We start from the raw sequence: 14832 nt of genomic DNA, 5'->3' as shown, positions 1-14832 counted from the left end.
TAATGCTCACCATGGGACATACCTTCATAGTCACAGAATGTAAGTTTTTTGAAGGCTAGATTCTATCTTTTCAGCAACACAGGTATAAATAAATACTCTGACAGATTGATAAACATGTTCTTACTAAAAGACTTTAAAGAATGGGCAAAAATTATAGTAGTCTAACACAGGTAGATGTGTGAAGGTTAAAAAAATTTTTTTACAGATATTCATTGGTATTCTTCATTATTGGTTCAGGCAGCCTTCATTTTAAAAAATGTTTGAATATAGTATAATATATTCATAATACTAAACAAGAGCTGAAGGGTTAAAAGGTTGTTTGCAATTATTTGGGTAACTGCACAATGCTAGTATAATACTAAATACTGTATGTCTAATAAAAGTTTAGTAACTTTGTTGAGCCATTTTCTTGCAGATCTCTAAAACTTAATGAACAGACTTTATGAAAGAATTAATCAAATAAATGAAACACAAATGAAAGAAACTTTAAAAGCTTTTAAAAAAGTCAGGCAGAATCTTTGAAATTATTTCAGTTTAAACATTACTTTAATATTACTTTCTCTCAGAAGTTCTCCAAGATCACTAGCCAACTCGAACCTATATCAGGTCCCACATTATAATGGCCCATCATACCATTTACCTCCTGTTCATAGCACAATTCACAATTATACATGCATTTATGTGATTGTTCGATGTCTCCTCCCTAGACTGAACACTCCCTAAATGTAGGGGTATGTGTAGTTTTGAGTTGTTACACTCCCTAGCACCTAGTACAGTGCTCTGTCCAGAGAAGAGGCCTAATAAATATTTGCTGAATGAATAACTTGAATTAATATTCTAAAAAATATTTACCTAATGAAATCTAATAGTGATAAGTTTACTGAAAATTCGAGCTGAACAGAATGAGTATCCATCACTTGATAATTTATAAAACCAGAAAGATTCCCTTCTGTAAAAGGTTTTTCCATCTGCACACTGTATTGAAAGTTTTTGGTGCTTTCTGCTTCTATTACAGGCAAGCAGCATCCAGGTTGCTCAGTGATCTGTAAATAAAAGTAATGCAAGTTTTGAAGAAGGGATCAATACAGGCTATCATATGAATAACAATTTTCTATCTAATTGAAGTGGTACAAAAGCATACAATTGTGAGATGTTAATAACAAGCCACACCATGAAGATAACTGACAACTTCACTTGAAAAAAATTCACTAGCACAGATAATTAAGAAATAATAATACACAGGTCAGAATTATGTAACAAATAGCATTACAATGAAAATGTCTGTATGGTTTAACAACAGCAAAAAACAGATTAAACTCTAGTCATGTGGCTCTCAATACTAGCTAGTACCAGTTTGTTTTTTTAATTAATTTATTTTTTTTGGCTGCATCAGGTCTTAGCTGTGGCATGCAGGAGCTTCACTGAGGTATGTGGGATCGTTGAGGCATGTGGGATCTTTTGTTGTGGCATGCAGCCTCTTCGCTGTGGTGCACGGGCTTCTCTCTAGTTGTGGCGCACAGGCTCCAGGGCGTGCGGGCTCTATAGTTTGCTGCACGCGGGCTCTTGTTGAGGCACGTGAGCTCAGTAGTTGTGGTGCGCAGGCTTACTTGCCCCAGGGCATGTGGGATCTTAGTTCCCTGACCAGGGATCGAACCTGTGTCCCTACATTGGAAGGTGGATTCTTTACCACTTGACCACCACGGAAGTCCCTAGCACCAGATTTTTTAAGCTGGGAGAGTGCAAAAAAAAAAAAAAATCTTTCCCTCTCATTCTCCACCCTTACTCAAGCTCTGGTGGTAAAGCTCAGACAACTGAATTGGGTTTTGTTTTGTGTTTTCAAGTTCCACAGGTGATTCTAATGCACATCTACAGTCAGGAACTTCTGCCCAGGTCAGGCCCAGGTGGTATCCCATTCAATGCATTCTAGCTCATAGAAGAAATTGGGTCAGTTTTCTCAGTCTTCCCCAATACGTATTTATTATGTTTCCTTGTCTGTTTTGAATAAATTTTTCCGACTTAAAATAATAAAACAATCTGTCACACCTTTCACTGTTTTTGCTAAAGAGGAAAGAAGGATGTGGGAGAAATTTACAAGCCATCAGATGAGTCAACAGCAGAAACATTAAGTAATGTTTCTTACACTAAGAAACATTAAGTAATTCATTGTCTTACCTTGAAATTTTCTGCAGGAGCAATTTCTAAGTTAGCACTTTTCAGTTCTGAAGCACTCTTATTAAAAACTGACCAGACCATCAACAAACACTCATCTTTCCAAATTTTGTAAGAAGACACTGATATGGTTTCATTATTACAGACCTCCATAAGATCTGAATGCATGTGTTCAGTAGTTTCTTCCAACAAAGAAGAAGCTAAAGAGATTTCATTGGCAAGTGAGGCTGCAGTGGACTGAGGAGGGTGAAAAACTTCCATGTTGTTATCAGCAAACAAAGAGGGTGTAGACAGCCTGCAATTTGAGATTTTCTCAACCAAGGGCAGTTCTGTGAGTGACTCAGAATCCAAAAGTTCTGAATTAAGAGAAAATTTCTTTACTTCTTTGTCTCCTCTATCCTGCAAATTATCCAAATAATAGTCTTCTTCATAAGTCACATTTGATGAAGAACTAAAGGAAGAATGGGTCATATTTTGAGCAGTGGTTGTTTGCCCACTTTTGGTTTCCTTGACTTTTGATTTTCTTCTGAACTTGTGAGAAAGGGTATCTGCTTTTCCTAGCTGCAAAGACAAAACATAATAATAGAAAAAGAAACCATTCTACGAAGTCATGAGTTTTAAACTCTTTTTTTATAATTTCAAATGAGCAATGTACTAACTTTCTACCTATAAAGCATAGATTAACAAAAATTCAGAGATGAATAAAATGTTAAGTCCTAAAATTCTGACAGCTACATAACTTTGAACTAGTAAGCTAAATCTATTTCTCACTAAAAACACATAAAATCAGAAAAAGAAATAAGGTCAAAAAGTCAATCATGAACAATTCTAAAAACTTGTTAGACTTAAGAAAACTAGAGCACAGAACTGCACAAATTAAAAACAGTGAGAAAGCTAGCCATTTTTTGAGTTTCCAGAGTTGTCCTGTAGAAGCTGAGATACCCTCAAATACAGGGATGGGTCAAACTTTGGTTCAGTAATCTATAATAATCCTGTTTTCATGACCTGTGAGTCGATAAACAGGGAAGAAAAACTGACTTCACCTCAAGAATCAGCTAGTGTGGCTGACTGGAACACACAGCAGGAAAGAATTCTAAAAATAACTAGTGATGTCTGGTACAGACTCAGGAGATGGGAACAGCAAACTTGCCATTCTTGAGCTAAGCCTCCCAAGGAAATGTCTGCGAATCCATCTAAGAAGAGTGATGGCTCAAGTGCCCCCTTGCCTCACAAAGTTCTATGTAGAATCAGTGCAGCAGACTGGGTCTACTTTAAGTTCATCCTCCTGGGGGCTTTAACACTGAGTGGCCACCCTTCACACGATTCTAGTTAACCAGAATTCTAGCTCTCTTCCAAGTCTCAGCAGCTAAGTTTGTCTCCTACCTTTCAATTCAGAAGCCATCAAACAAGAATTAACATTATTTTAACACAAAAATGAAAACAAGTTGGGGGACTTCCCTGGAGGTCCAGTGGTTAAGACTCCACGCTCCAGGTTTGATCCCTGGTTGGGGAACTAAGATCCCACATACCGCAACTAAGTCCATGTGCCACAACTACTGAGCCCACGTGCTCTAGAGCCTGTATGCTGCAACTAGAGAGCCCACACACCACAACTAGAGAAGACCCAGTGCAGCCAAAATTAATTAATTAATTAATTAATTAATTAATTTTAAAAGTTGGGGGTTTTGGGGAGAGGAGGACTTCCATTTCCAGTAGCCATGGGACTCGAATTAGATGTACACTAGACTGCTCAATATTGTTCCTCAGGCCACTGATGCTCTGGGTTTTTTGTTTTTTTGTTTTGTCTTTTCTTTCTCTCTGTATTTCATTTTGGATAGTTTCTATTACTTTGTCTTCAAGTATATGATCTTTACTTTTTAAAATATTTATTTATTTATTTATTTGGATGTGCTGCGTCTTAGCTGTGGCACACGGGATCTTCGTTGCGGCATGTGGGATCTTTTAGTTGCAGGATGTAGGATCTAGTTCTCTGACCAGGGATCAAACACGGGCCCCCTGCATTGGGAGTGTGGAGTCTTAACCACTGGACCACCAGGGAAGTCCCCGATCTTTTCTTCTGCACTGTCTAATCTGCTGTTAGTTAGAAGTTACACAAGCCAGAAGACACCAGAGAGACATCTTTGTTAAATTACTTAAAGAAAAGAAAACAGTCAACCTCAGGTTCACAACCCAGAGAAAATACTTTTTTAAATGAAGGTGAAATAAAAGGCAAAGATGGGAAGAAAAAAAAAAAACCTTAACCCCTACAGTGAACTATGTAAAAAAATTAACTCAAAACGGACCACAGACCTAAAAGCTAGTTAAAATGAAATACTCAATACAGCCTAGATCTATGTAACTGAGAACCTTAAACACCAGAAAAATCAGAAGAGAATAGGATTGCTAGAGAAAAGCAGCCATGCAGAAGGACTTATGATACAGATGAAGCATATTCAGTGCCAATCCTGTCTGCTTTGCCCGAGTGAGAGAGGAAAAGTTGGGGATGAGGGGTAAGAGAATACATGCTAATTTTATGTAATTATTTGCTTCCCCTCCTTTCTGCAAGGTGCCATCTGAGTTATAGCTCCTCACAGAATTCACAGCTCCATAAAACAGGGAAATAACCTCTTTTTTTTTTTTTTTCAACTATTCTAGTGATAGCTGAGGGGAAAAGAAAAATGTAAGGGGTAACCCAAAAAGGATTTAACCTAACTTAAATAGAAACACATCCTAATTACATTTCTGATTTCAAGCCCACCACAAAAAAGGTCTGGTAATTAATTTATCACCCTGAATGTTCTCCAGAGAAAGACTCTAACTGAAAGCTATGCACTTCGTTGAGAAGGCAGGAATCCTTCAACACCAGCAATGAGGTTCATAAATCAGGGCTCCATAAGCCTGAATGCACTCTGAACTTGATGCACTCTGACCACTGAGAACTTGCCCTATCAGTGCCAGATCATTCTCTGGTACCCTCAGCACGGCCTGCTGGAACAGCTCAAAGACCCAAAATCAGTCACTCTGCTGCTGAACTACAAATGCTGACTGAAACAGCATTAAGACACTTATTAATACTTTTAGGCTGAATTTGCTTTTTCTTAAAAAGGAATATCAAGTCTGAAAAAAATGGGATCTAAAAAAGAAAGAGATACAGGCAAAGAGTGTAGCCTAGAGACTGGCCTAGTGTTGACAGAGATGAAGGGAAATTCCACCAAGGGAAATGGAGGATGAAAGAACTGTGATGATGTAAAACTGAAGAAAATATAGCTCTAATCAGTTTTGCACTAGGTGGGATCATCTGCCCACCAAACAGAAAATTACATGTGGAATTCTCAGACGCTCAAAAATAGCACTTGTCCTTCACTCCAGTTTTTCATTTTTTTACTAAGAGAATAATATATCGGCATAAAAAGTTTTGAAAATAATAATCATAATGTCTGAATATAATTTTCATTTTTGTATAATTCCTTTCAACCTCAATATACTCTTATCTTAACAGTTTTAAGCAAGGTATAAGTAAAACTTCATATTCTGCTTTTTTTGCTTAATATATAAGTATTAATTTTACAATGCAGTATTTATCATTTTTAATGACGAAGTAATATTCAGAGCTAGTATAATTTATGTACCAATTCTCCTGTTAGGACATCAAAATTGATTCCTCTTTTTCACTATTAAAAATACCATTTTAAGAAGTACTTTTTCCACAGACATATCAATATTGTTGAACTATTACTATTGGTAATATTTCCATCAAGTCCCCTTTCCACTGAGACCTGTCCTCTCCAACAGTGGGGGTGAGAATACACATGGTCATATTTGTAACTTAATTTGGACCCGGACTCCTGCCCCAACTGACTGGATTAAAGAGAATACCTGACTGAAGCTGAGCCAATTAGATTTTCTCTTTCAGGAATATAAAAGGTATGTCACTGGTGGCTCTGGAGCTGGGGAAGCCATTCCTACCATGTGTATAGATAACAGCCATGAGCTTTTGTAGAGCCAGTTTTTTTGTTCAAAACAGGGAACACAGATTCTCAAAGGAATATAACTGACTACTTACCAAATTGATTGTACTTTCTGATCCTAGCCCAACAAATAATGATGATGCCAGCAGCTGCTTTTCTTTCTCCTCTTTAGATTGGGTAAGGACTTGAGATTGATCCTTTTTTGTTATAATTTGATCTACATTCTCCATTATTATGTTCTCTTGAGGAACTGGCAGAGCTTCTGTTTCATCACCAGTTTTGCTTTCCTTCTTGGGAAGATAGCCCTCTTTCCCCCACAATTTCTTTATACCTTCCAGCTTCAAGCTATTTGTCCTAAGGAGATTGATAATGAAATCAAGTCAATTTAAATAATTGCTAAATAGTTACCTTCTTGAGGCGTTTTTAAAAACATATCATTGTCATGACCTTTTAGAAACAGCTTTCATATTATATTCTATGTGCCAGAAATAAAACCTAGATCTTTAGATTTTATTTTAGTTATAGCCAACCTCCCTTAACTCTTCAACCAAAAGATTTAAGGCAACAGAACTCTAGACTTAGTTAAAAATTTCATATTATTTAATTTTCATTTAATTCCTTGAATAAGATGTCCAAAAATAGAACTACTGTAAATCAGTTCCTTTCACCTATTGACTTTTCAAAAATATCTTTAATTCTGATGGGTTAAAGATCAGAAATGATGTAAGTTTCATACCTATAATCATTCAGTGAAGGAATTAACACTACATAAATTCACTACATAAAATCCTGTTGAGAGCAAAAAAAAAAAAAATCATTCAAATCTACTCCTATGTGTAAATTTACCTTTAATCCACAAGGTTTTCTTAATGTGAGCACAAGCTACACTTTCAACTATTATAAATGTACATTTATAAAAACGAATGAGGTTTGATCTGTAGAAGAAAACAGTAGTATTTTTGGAAAAAGCATGAAGGTTAGGAGTTTTTTTATATCTGAGATGAAAAAGAAAAAAGTTGTGATTAGAATTAGGACTCACCTACTGTTGTCCCAAAAGCTACAGCTGTGAATCATAAGTGCAGGCTGAAACAGCCAAAGACTGCCTCTATTGTTTTCATATAAGAACCATGTGTCCTTGGCACTGGCTCATTTAAGTATCCCTCTCATGATCCAAAACTGAATTTTTAAAATTTGTACTACAAGATAGGCAGATCGTGAAATGAATCTAAAAGAAGGATTGAGAAATATCTGTACTATTATTCCATTTTAATTTGTTGGAATCATAGTCAGTTTGATTTTCTGTAGTATGCCAGAAACAAAAACAGATCATTATACTTCATACTGAGTGAAGAACTAACGCTATTAAGCACCAACTGGCTAAAATAAAGTCTAATGTTAATAAAGAACGCCCTATAGGGAATTAGTCCATTCCTACTCAATGAATTTTATTGCTGAATGTTCCTTTACAAATATCTCCATTCGTCCCTTTCTTTCAGGTACCAAAAGAGTTTTCTAAAAAGTTAAAAAAAAAAAACCAAAACTGTTAGTTATCTATCAAACCTCTTAGAAGAAAACTGGTTGATCTTGTATGAGCAGACAAAAAAGTCATCAGGGGAACCCTTAATGTGACCCCAGCATTTCTAGGATGCTCAACAGCAACAACTCAAAAGGATTCATGAATGCCCACAGCAGGATTACAGTGTTTTTTGTAACCCTGTTTACCAAAACATATCCTTTAATTATTGGGGGGGGGGGGGAATAAAAAAGAGCAACTCCCCAAATGATTCAAATATTAGTTTAACTAAAAAAAGGTAGGTGTGGTAGACCCTGGGATGTTCCATCCAGATCCCCCTTCAATGAAGGACTTTGTTGGCACAGCTGTTAGGAGCACAGCACCCTTAGGGATTTGCCTCAGTTGCAGAGAGTCACCTCAACTGCAGATCATGCCCTTTTCCAGGGCAGCCCATATCCAATAATTGATGAACAGAAGTATAGAGTCCTGGCCACCCGTTTTAGCCCAACTCAGGACAGCTCAGATGGGCCATTCTAGCTTCAGAGCTTCCTATGGGGTCAGCAGACACTGTTGTTGGCACTGCATTGCTTCTTAACTTCTTCCTCTGCCCAAACCCTCTTCTTTTCCCTTCCTTCCACAGTTGTTGATGCCAAGGGCACTCCTTAATATTCTGCATGCTAAATTCCACCTTGGAATGCACTTCCCAGGGAATTCAACCCACAATAACAGGCAAAAATGAGAAGGGGAGGAAAAAGGAGCCTGCATATATGCCTATTATCAACATAAATTTTCACTGTCATGCATTACACACAGAAAGTCTAAAAAGGAGGTAGATAAATAAGAGAGCAGCATAAAGCCATTTCATACACAAAATATGCCTCTTTATGATATGAAACATACCGTAAAAAAATTTTTAAACGTAAGTCATCTTTGCCTGGATTTTGACAATAATAATATAATTCATGGTTTTATATGGTATGCCTTTGTGTTGTTTTTAATCAGACCATTCAAACACAGATGTAGATTATGGCCAAGCAACCTTCAAAAGATTAGGAATGTACTTTGAGCTCTAGAAGTTCCCATTTGCGGTAGGGTGCTGCTCTGTAATAGGGCTTAAGGTAAGAAATGCTAAATTGGGCTTGCCCCACTTTATTCTCAGCTTGCCAGAGACTGCAGAAGAATGATCATCTCCTCTCTAAAGCTCATTCACCTTGCCAATTACCACTTAGGTTCCTAATCTGAAATAATGTGTGAGCTGTGGTCCTCTTTGGAAAGAAATTTTAAATTCATCCCTCATGTTGCATTTCATGATAATACAGCATATGTATAATTCCTGAGCAGCTTTGCCAAATGTCATTTCTCTGAGGGTAGTACATGTACACATACAGGGTTTACAAGGCCCTGTCAAGTCCGCCAGATCCTAGTTCAATACTAAAAAAGCAGATGCCATCATCTGTTGTGCAGGCAAACGGGACTACGTTTCCTCCCTGGGTTTGGAGGGTTTCTGTCTCTCCTTCCCTTGCCCCTCTATTCCCTGTTTGAGGCACTTAATTGCTATCACCACCACCATCACATGCTCACAAACCGTATCTGCTCCCCATGCTTATAATACTGAAATTAAATGTCTGGGAAAGAAAAGGGTGTCAACAGAGCAGGAAAAAAAGGCTAGGAGAGAGATTTTGAACTTATGCCATTTCAATCAGCATATCATTCTACATTCCTCATAATCTATGTGTCATTCTTCTAATAAATACTTCTTATAACCATATCACTGGAAGACTGACAAATGCAAAGACGAACATAAAATAAGGTTACTGAGTCTGTTCAAATGTCATCTTTCAAAGTTGTCACCTTTGAGATTTTATCATTTATTCTAACAATGTTGTCATTACTCAAAACATTTTTGAACTCTTAGAAGAAGCTCCTTCACAAACAAGAAAGCCATTTTCATTACTTTATGTCACACTGGTATACTGACCAAAGTTATCCAGCTTGACTACTAATTTTATGTAGTCAATTCAGCTTTCGGATAATAACAATAATGATAGCAATGACAATTATTAATTTTAGTAGCTACCATTTATCGATCATTTATTACGTACTGGGTTGTATGAGGCACTTTACATACATTATCTCATTTTATTAACTTAATCATATTTCTAGTAATTTATTCATATTTCCAAAATCAAAATTTACCTAAAAAGGATGAAGATTTGACTCTATGTTAAGACATTTAGACAAATGTATCACCAGTTTTCAAGGTGGCTGGAAAGAAGCTCTGAAAGCATTCTGAGCAAAGCACACAGCTTTCTCAAGTGAAGTCATCATCTTTATGTTCATCTATATATTCGTCAATCTTCCAATGAGATGGTTATAAGAAGTAGATTATGAGAATGCAGAATGATATGAACAGTCACCTCACCTGGGTATATGAGTTCTGATACACTTCTTTAAAAATATATGTGTGTGTGTATGCATGATATGTAGTAATAACACACACATCATTACTATGTGTAAAGCTTGTATACATTCTATACTGTCTTGGAAGTAAGCAAGCTCTCTTAAAGTACAAGGACAGGCTATACACTATCAATACCCTGACAGCAATAAATAGAAACAGCTGAAACAACAACCCATGCAGAATTTAGCTTTCAGGAATCCTTCAACATGTAAAGACATTTAAACACTCCCATGTTCTCAATTTTAATGAAAGGAACTTACTCTTTTAGCCCGGTATCTGTACTATTCCCAGATATATCTGAACCAAGAGAAATGCCAGCAGGAGACTGTCGTCCAGAGAAGCCAGATGAAGAAAAGGAGAGTCCATATGGTTCAAAACTGAGAACTAGAATTTTAAAACAACAACAGAGGTTCATATTTAAAACAAAGCAAAAATTATGAAAAAAAAGCAAAAAATAAAATAATTGAAGACTAGAATCCAGTGACAATTTTTAAACTGGAAGGGACTTTGGAAATGATCTAATCAAACATTTATAGCAATAATAATAAAGCAGCTATGATTTATTAAATCTCTACTACAGTCTTCATACAATTAGTTAATCAAAGACAGTCTTTCATTTTTATCTTTTTACCACCCTTAAAAGCTAAAAAAGAATTCAATTAGGAAAGACAACTGATAAACCAGGTCTACTGCAAAGTTGCTGCTCTCATGCAAAAATGTTTAATGAACTATGAATGAAGAGCTGACCATGTTTCTGTTTAACAAAATGCTCTTAGGCACATTCCTGTACCAACTGGACTGATGGAGCCCTCAACGTGAAATCCCCCTTACTGACAAAGAACAAGGTTTACCCAGGTTCAGATTCCTTTGCTTTGGTTTACCCAGCAAGTAAACAAGGTAAACAACGTTTACCCAGGTTCAGATTCCTTTCCTTTCCTTTGTACACATTTTGTGTACAAATTCTGGGAAGATTCCTCCTGGAAGAAAAAACTTCCTCTCTTCCTTCCTCTTTTATGTTCATAAAAAACCATCATCAATACTAGGCTGCCTACTTCCAGATTTCTTTAATGGGAAAGAGCAATAACCCTCTGCCTTGTATAAAGCCCTGCTTTCTCTGTTTTCTAATATGCTATTTAGCTAAACTTAATCCTAACTGGCACATTATCTCTTTGGACTGTCTGGATTATAATACAAAGGACCTTCTTAAATTATAAGAAGTATCTTAGAAAATAAAATATGAACTTCTGTAATTATTATCCTTATTTTACAAATGAGGAATCTGTGGCAAAGAGCTTGCCAAGAAGTCACCGAAGAGTACAAAGACAAGAAATGAAAGAGGCAAATGAGAAATCAGATACTCTGGTTCCAGAACTGCACTCTCAACCATTATATTACACTGTCTCCTTCAAACGAAACAGCACCTAATCCAAAGAGTACTAAATAAATTAGCTTGTTTGTTAGCTAAATGAATGATATAAAAGAGGAATGACTGTTCACTATAAAAAAAAATGGGCTAATTAATAATCAGGAGAACCAGTTCTTGATGTAGGTTGGGTGTTAACTAGGTTATGAACTAGATCTTGATTTCTTTGTAAAGTGAAGGGTTCGGACTAGGTCAGCAATTTCCAAGTGCTGACTTGATAACCAGGAACAAGCTGACTTCACAGAATCTCTCACATATCTTTTTATACACACAACCAGGCTTTCAGAGATATAGTTACAGAAGGTATAAGAGTAGGTCTCAAAAATCTGTATCATTTTTTTAAAACTCTCTATGTGATTCTGATTCTAAATCATGTTTGGAAACCACCTGTCGAAATCTAAGGTCCTTCTCAGATAGAATATCCTCTCATTTTAAGCTTTCCAATCATCTGGTTTAACCTTCTATCCCATATTGGCCTCTTTTAAATAGCATCTGTGACAGTCAGTCATCCAGCCTCTGCACTGACACTTCCAGGAACAGTGAAGAGCTCAAGAAATGTTTTAAGAGTTTAAGGCAAAAAGCAAGTAAAGATAAAAAGTTTAAGCAAAGAGCAGAAAGAATTCAAAATTAAAGAGTTTGAAAATAGAGGAAAAAAAGACTAGACATGGAAGAGGACAATACCTGGAGAATAGTCAGATAAAATTCCAATCCTGAGACAAAAAAATTAAAGACTGTCATCTAAGAAAGGCCGAGAAAGGTTCAACATAGAGAAAGAAGTTCAAACCACATTATTTTCATTCTTAAGTGAAAATTTGCCAAGATCCTTACAGAGAGGAATGACTAGAAAGGACAAAATTGGAGATAGTTAACTAGATGAACAAGAGCTCATGTGCAAATTGGGAAGCAGGAAGAGACTAATGGTATGCAGAAAGAGTGAGGAGAAGGAAGAAGATGGCTGAATCGCAACTTAATGAATATGTAGAAGTTAACCAGATGAAGAATGAGGAAAAAGGGCAATTCATACAGAAGAGAAAGCATGAGCTGGAAGCAGAGAGAGTCCTTGAGAGTCAGAGGAGTTACTGAAAGTAATCCAGATGAGAGATAAAAATATAAACTATCCTGGGCATAAGTGAGTAATTCAATATTTAACGTGTTTGTATCCTTTGTGACTTTAGAGGCTTTGATTATATGCACACTCCTTCTTTATCTTACCTTGTATTGCAGTTCTTTTATTTTTTTATTTATTTTTTCTATTTTAATTTCGTTTTTTTTTTAACATCTTTATTGGAGTATAACTGCTTTAAAATGGTGTGTTAGCTTCCACTTTATAACAAAGTGAATCAGCTATACATATACATATATCCCCATATCCCCTCCATCTTGCATCTCCCTCCCATCCTCCCTATCCCACCCATCTAGGTGGTCACAAAGCACCGAGCTGATCTCCCTGTATTATGCACATGCTTCCCACTAGCTATCTATTTTACATTTGTTAGTGTATATATGTCCATGCCACTCTCTCACTTCGTCCCAGCTTACCCTTCCCCCTCCTTGTGTCCTCAAGTCCATCCTCTATGTCTGTGTCTTTATTCCTGTCCTCCCCCTAGGTTCTTCAGAACCATTTTTTCTTTTTTTTTTTTTTACAATTCCATATATATGTGTTAGCATACGGTACTTGTTTTTCTCTTTCTGACTTACTGCACTCTGTATGACAGACTCTAGGTCCATCCACCTCATTACAAATACCTCCATTTCATTTCTTTTTATGGCTCAGTAATACTCCATTGTATATATGTGCCACACCTTCTTCATCCATTCATCTGTCGACAGACACTTTGGTTGCTTCCATGCCCTGGCTATTGTAAACAGAGCTGCAATGAACATTGTGGTACATGACTCTTTTTGAATTATTGTTTTCTCAGGGTATATGTCCAGAAGTGGGATTGCTGGGTCATATGGTAATTCTATTTTTAGTTTTTTAAGGAACCTCCATACTGTTCTCCATAGTGGTTGTATCAATTTACATTCCCACCAACAGTGCAAGAGTGTTCCCTTTTCTCCACACCCTCTCCAGCATTTATTGTTTGTAGATTTTTTGATGATGGCCATTCTGACCGGTGTGAGATGATACCGCATTGTAGTTTTGATTTGCATTTCTCTAATGATTAATGATGTTGAGCATTCTTTCATGTGTTTGTTGGCAATCTGTATATCTTCTTTGGAGAAATGTCTATTTAGGTCTTCTGCCCATTTTTGGATTGGGTTGTTTGTTTTTTTGTTACTGAGGTGCATGAGCTGCTTGTAAATTTTGGAGATTAATTCTTTGTCAGTTGCTTCATTGGCAAATATTTTCTCCCATTCTGAGGGTTGTCTTCTGGTCTTGTTTATGGTTTCCTTTGCTGTGCAAAAGCTTTTAAGTTTCATTAGGTCCCATTTGTTTATTTTTGTTTTTATTTCCATTTCTCTAGGAGGTGGGTCAAAAAGGATCTTGCTGTGATTTATGTCATACAGTGTTCTGCCTATGTTTTCCTCTAAGAGTTTGATAGTGTCTGGACTTACATTTAGGTCTTTAATCCATTTGGAGTTTATTTTTGTGTATGGTGTTAGGGAGTGTTCTAATTTCATACTTTTACATGTACCTGTCCAGTTTTCCCAGCACCACTTATTGAGGAGGCTGTCTTTTCTCCACTGTATATGCTTGCCTCCTTTATCAAAGATAAGGTGACCATGTGTGCGTGGGTTTATCTCTGGGCTTTCTATCCTGTTCCATTGATCTATGTTTCTGTTTTTGTGCCAGTACCATACTGTCTTGATTACTGTAGCTTTGTAGTATAGTCTGAAGTCAGGAAGCCTGATTCCTCCAGCTCCATTTTTCGTTCTCAAGACTGCTTTGGCTATTCGGGGTCTTTTGTGTTTCCATACAAATTGTGAAATTTTTTGTTCTACTTCTGTGAAAAATGCCAGTGGTAGTTTGATAGGGATTGCATTGAATCTGTAGATTGCTTTGGGTAGTACTCATTTTCACAATGTTGATTCTTCCAATCCAAGAACATGGTATATCTCTCCAACTATTTGTATCATCTTTAAGTTCTTTCATCAGTGTCTTATAATTTTCTGCATACAGGTCTTTTGTCTCCTTAGGTAGGTTTATTCCTAGATATTTTATTCTTTTTGTTGCAATGGTAAATGGGAGTGTTTTCTTAATTTCACTTTCAGATTTTTCATCATTAGTATATAGGAATGCAAGGGATTTCTGTGCATTAATTTTGTATCCTGCTACTTTACCAAATTCATTGAT

At 36.5% G+C, this 14832-nt stretch overlaps 1 protein-coding gene across 3 annotated transcripts in view; it reads right to left on the bottom strand.

The window, feature by feature from the left end:
- Nucleotides 1-14832, bottom strand: part of AP4E1 (adaptor related protein complex 4 subunit epsilon 1) — an 88783-nt gene that overhangs the window by 27630 nt on the left and 46321 nt on the right. For all 3 annotated transcript variants that reach the window (XM_068551552.1, XM_068551543.1, XM_068551561.1), the window contains exons 16-19: nucleotides 10372-10495; nucleotides 6233-6491; nucleotides 2173-2730; nucleotides 853-1043 (exon numbers count right to left, since the gene is read on the bottom strand). In XM_068551552.1, coding sequence (XP_068407653.1) covers nucleotides 853-1043; nucleotides 2173-2730; nucleotides 6233-6491; nucleotides 10372-10495 — 1132 coding nt within the window. The remainder of the gene's footprint in view (nucleotides 1-852; nucleotides 1044-2172; nucleotides 2731-6232; nucleotides 6492-10371; nucleotides 10496-14832) is intronic.

The sequence above is a fragment of the Eschrichtius robustus genome, chromosome 1 (genome assembly GCF_028021215.1).
Source record: "Eschrichtius robustus isolate mEscRob2 chromosome 1, mEscRob2.pri, whole genome shotgun sequence".
In the NCBI taxonomy this organism is placed as follows: Eukaryota; Metazoa; Chordata; class Mammalia; order Artiodactyla; family Eschrichtiidae; genus Eschrichtius; species Eschrichtius robustus.
This window is presented reverse-complemented; position numbering and strand designations above follow the sequence as displayed.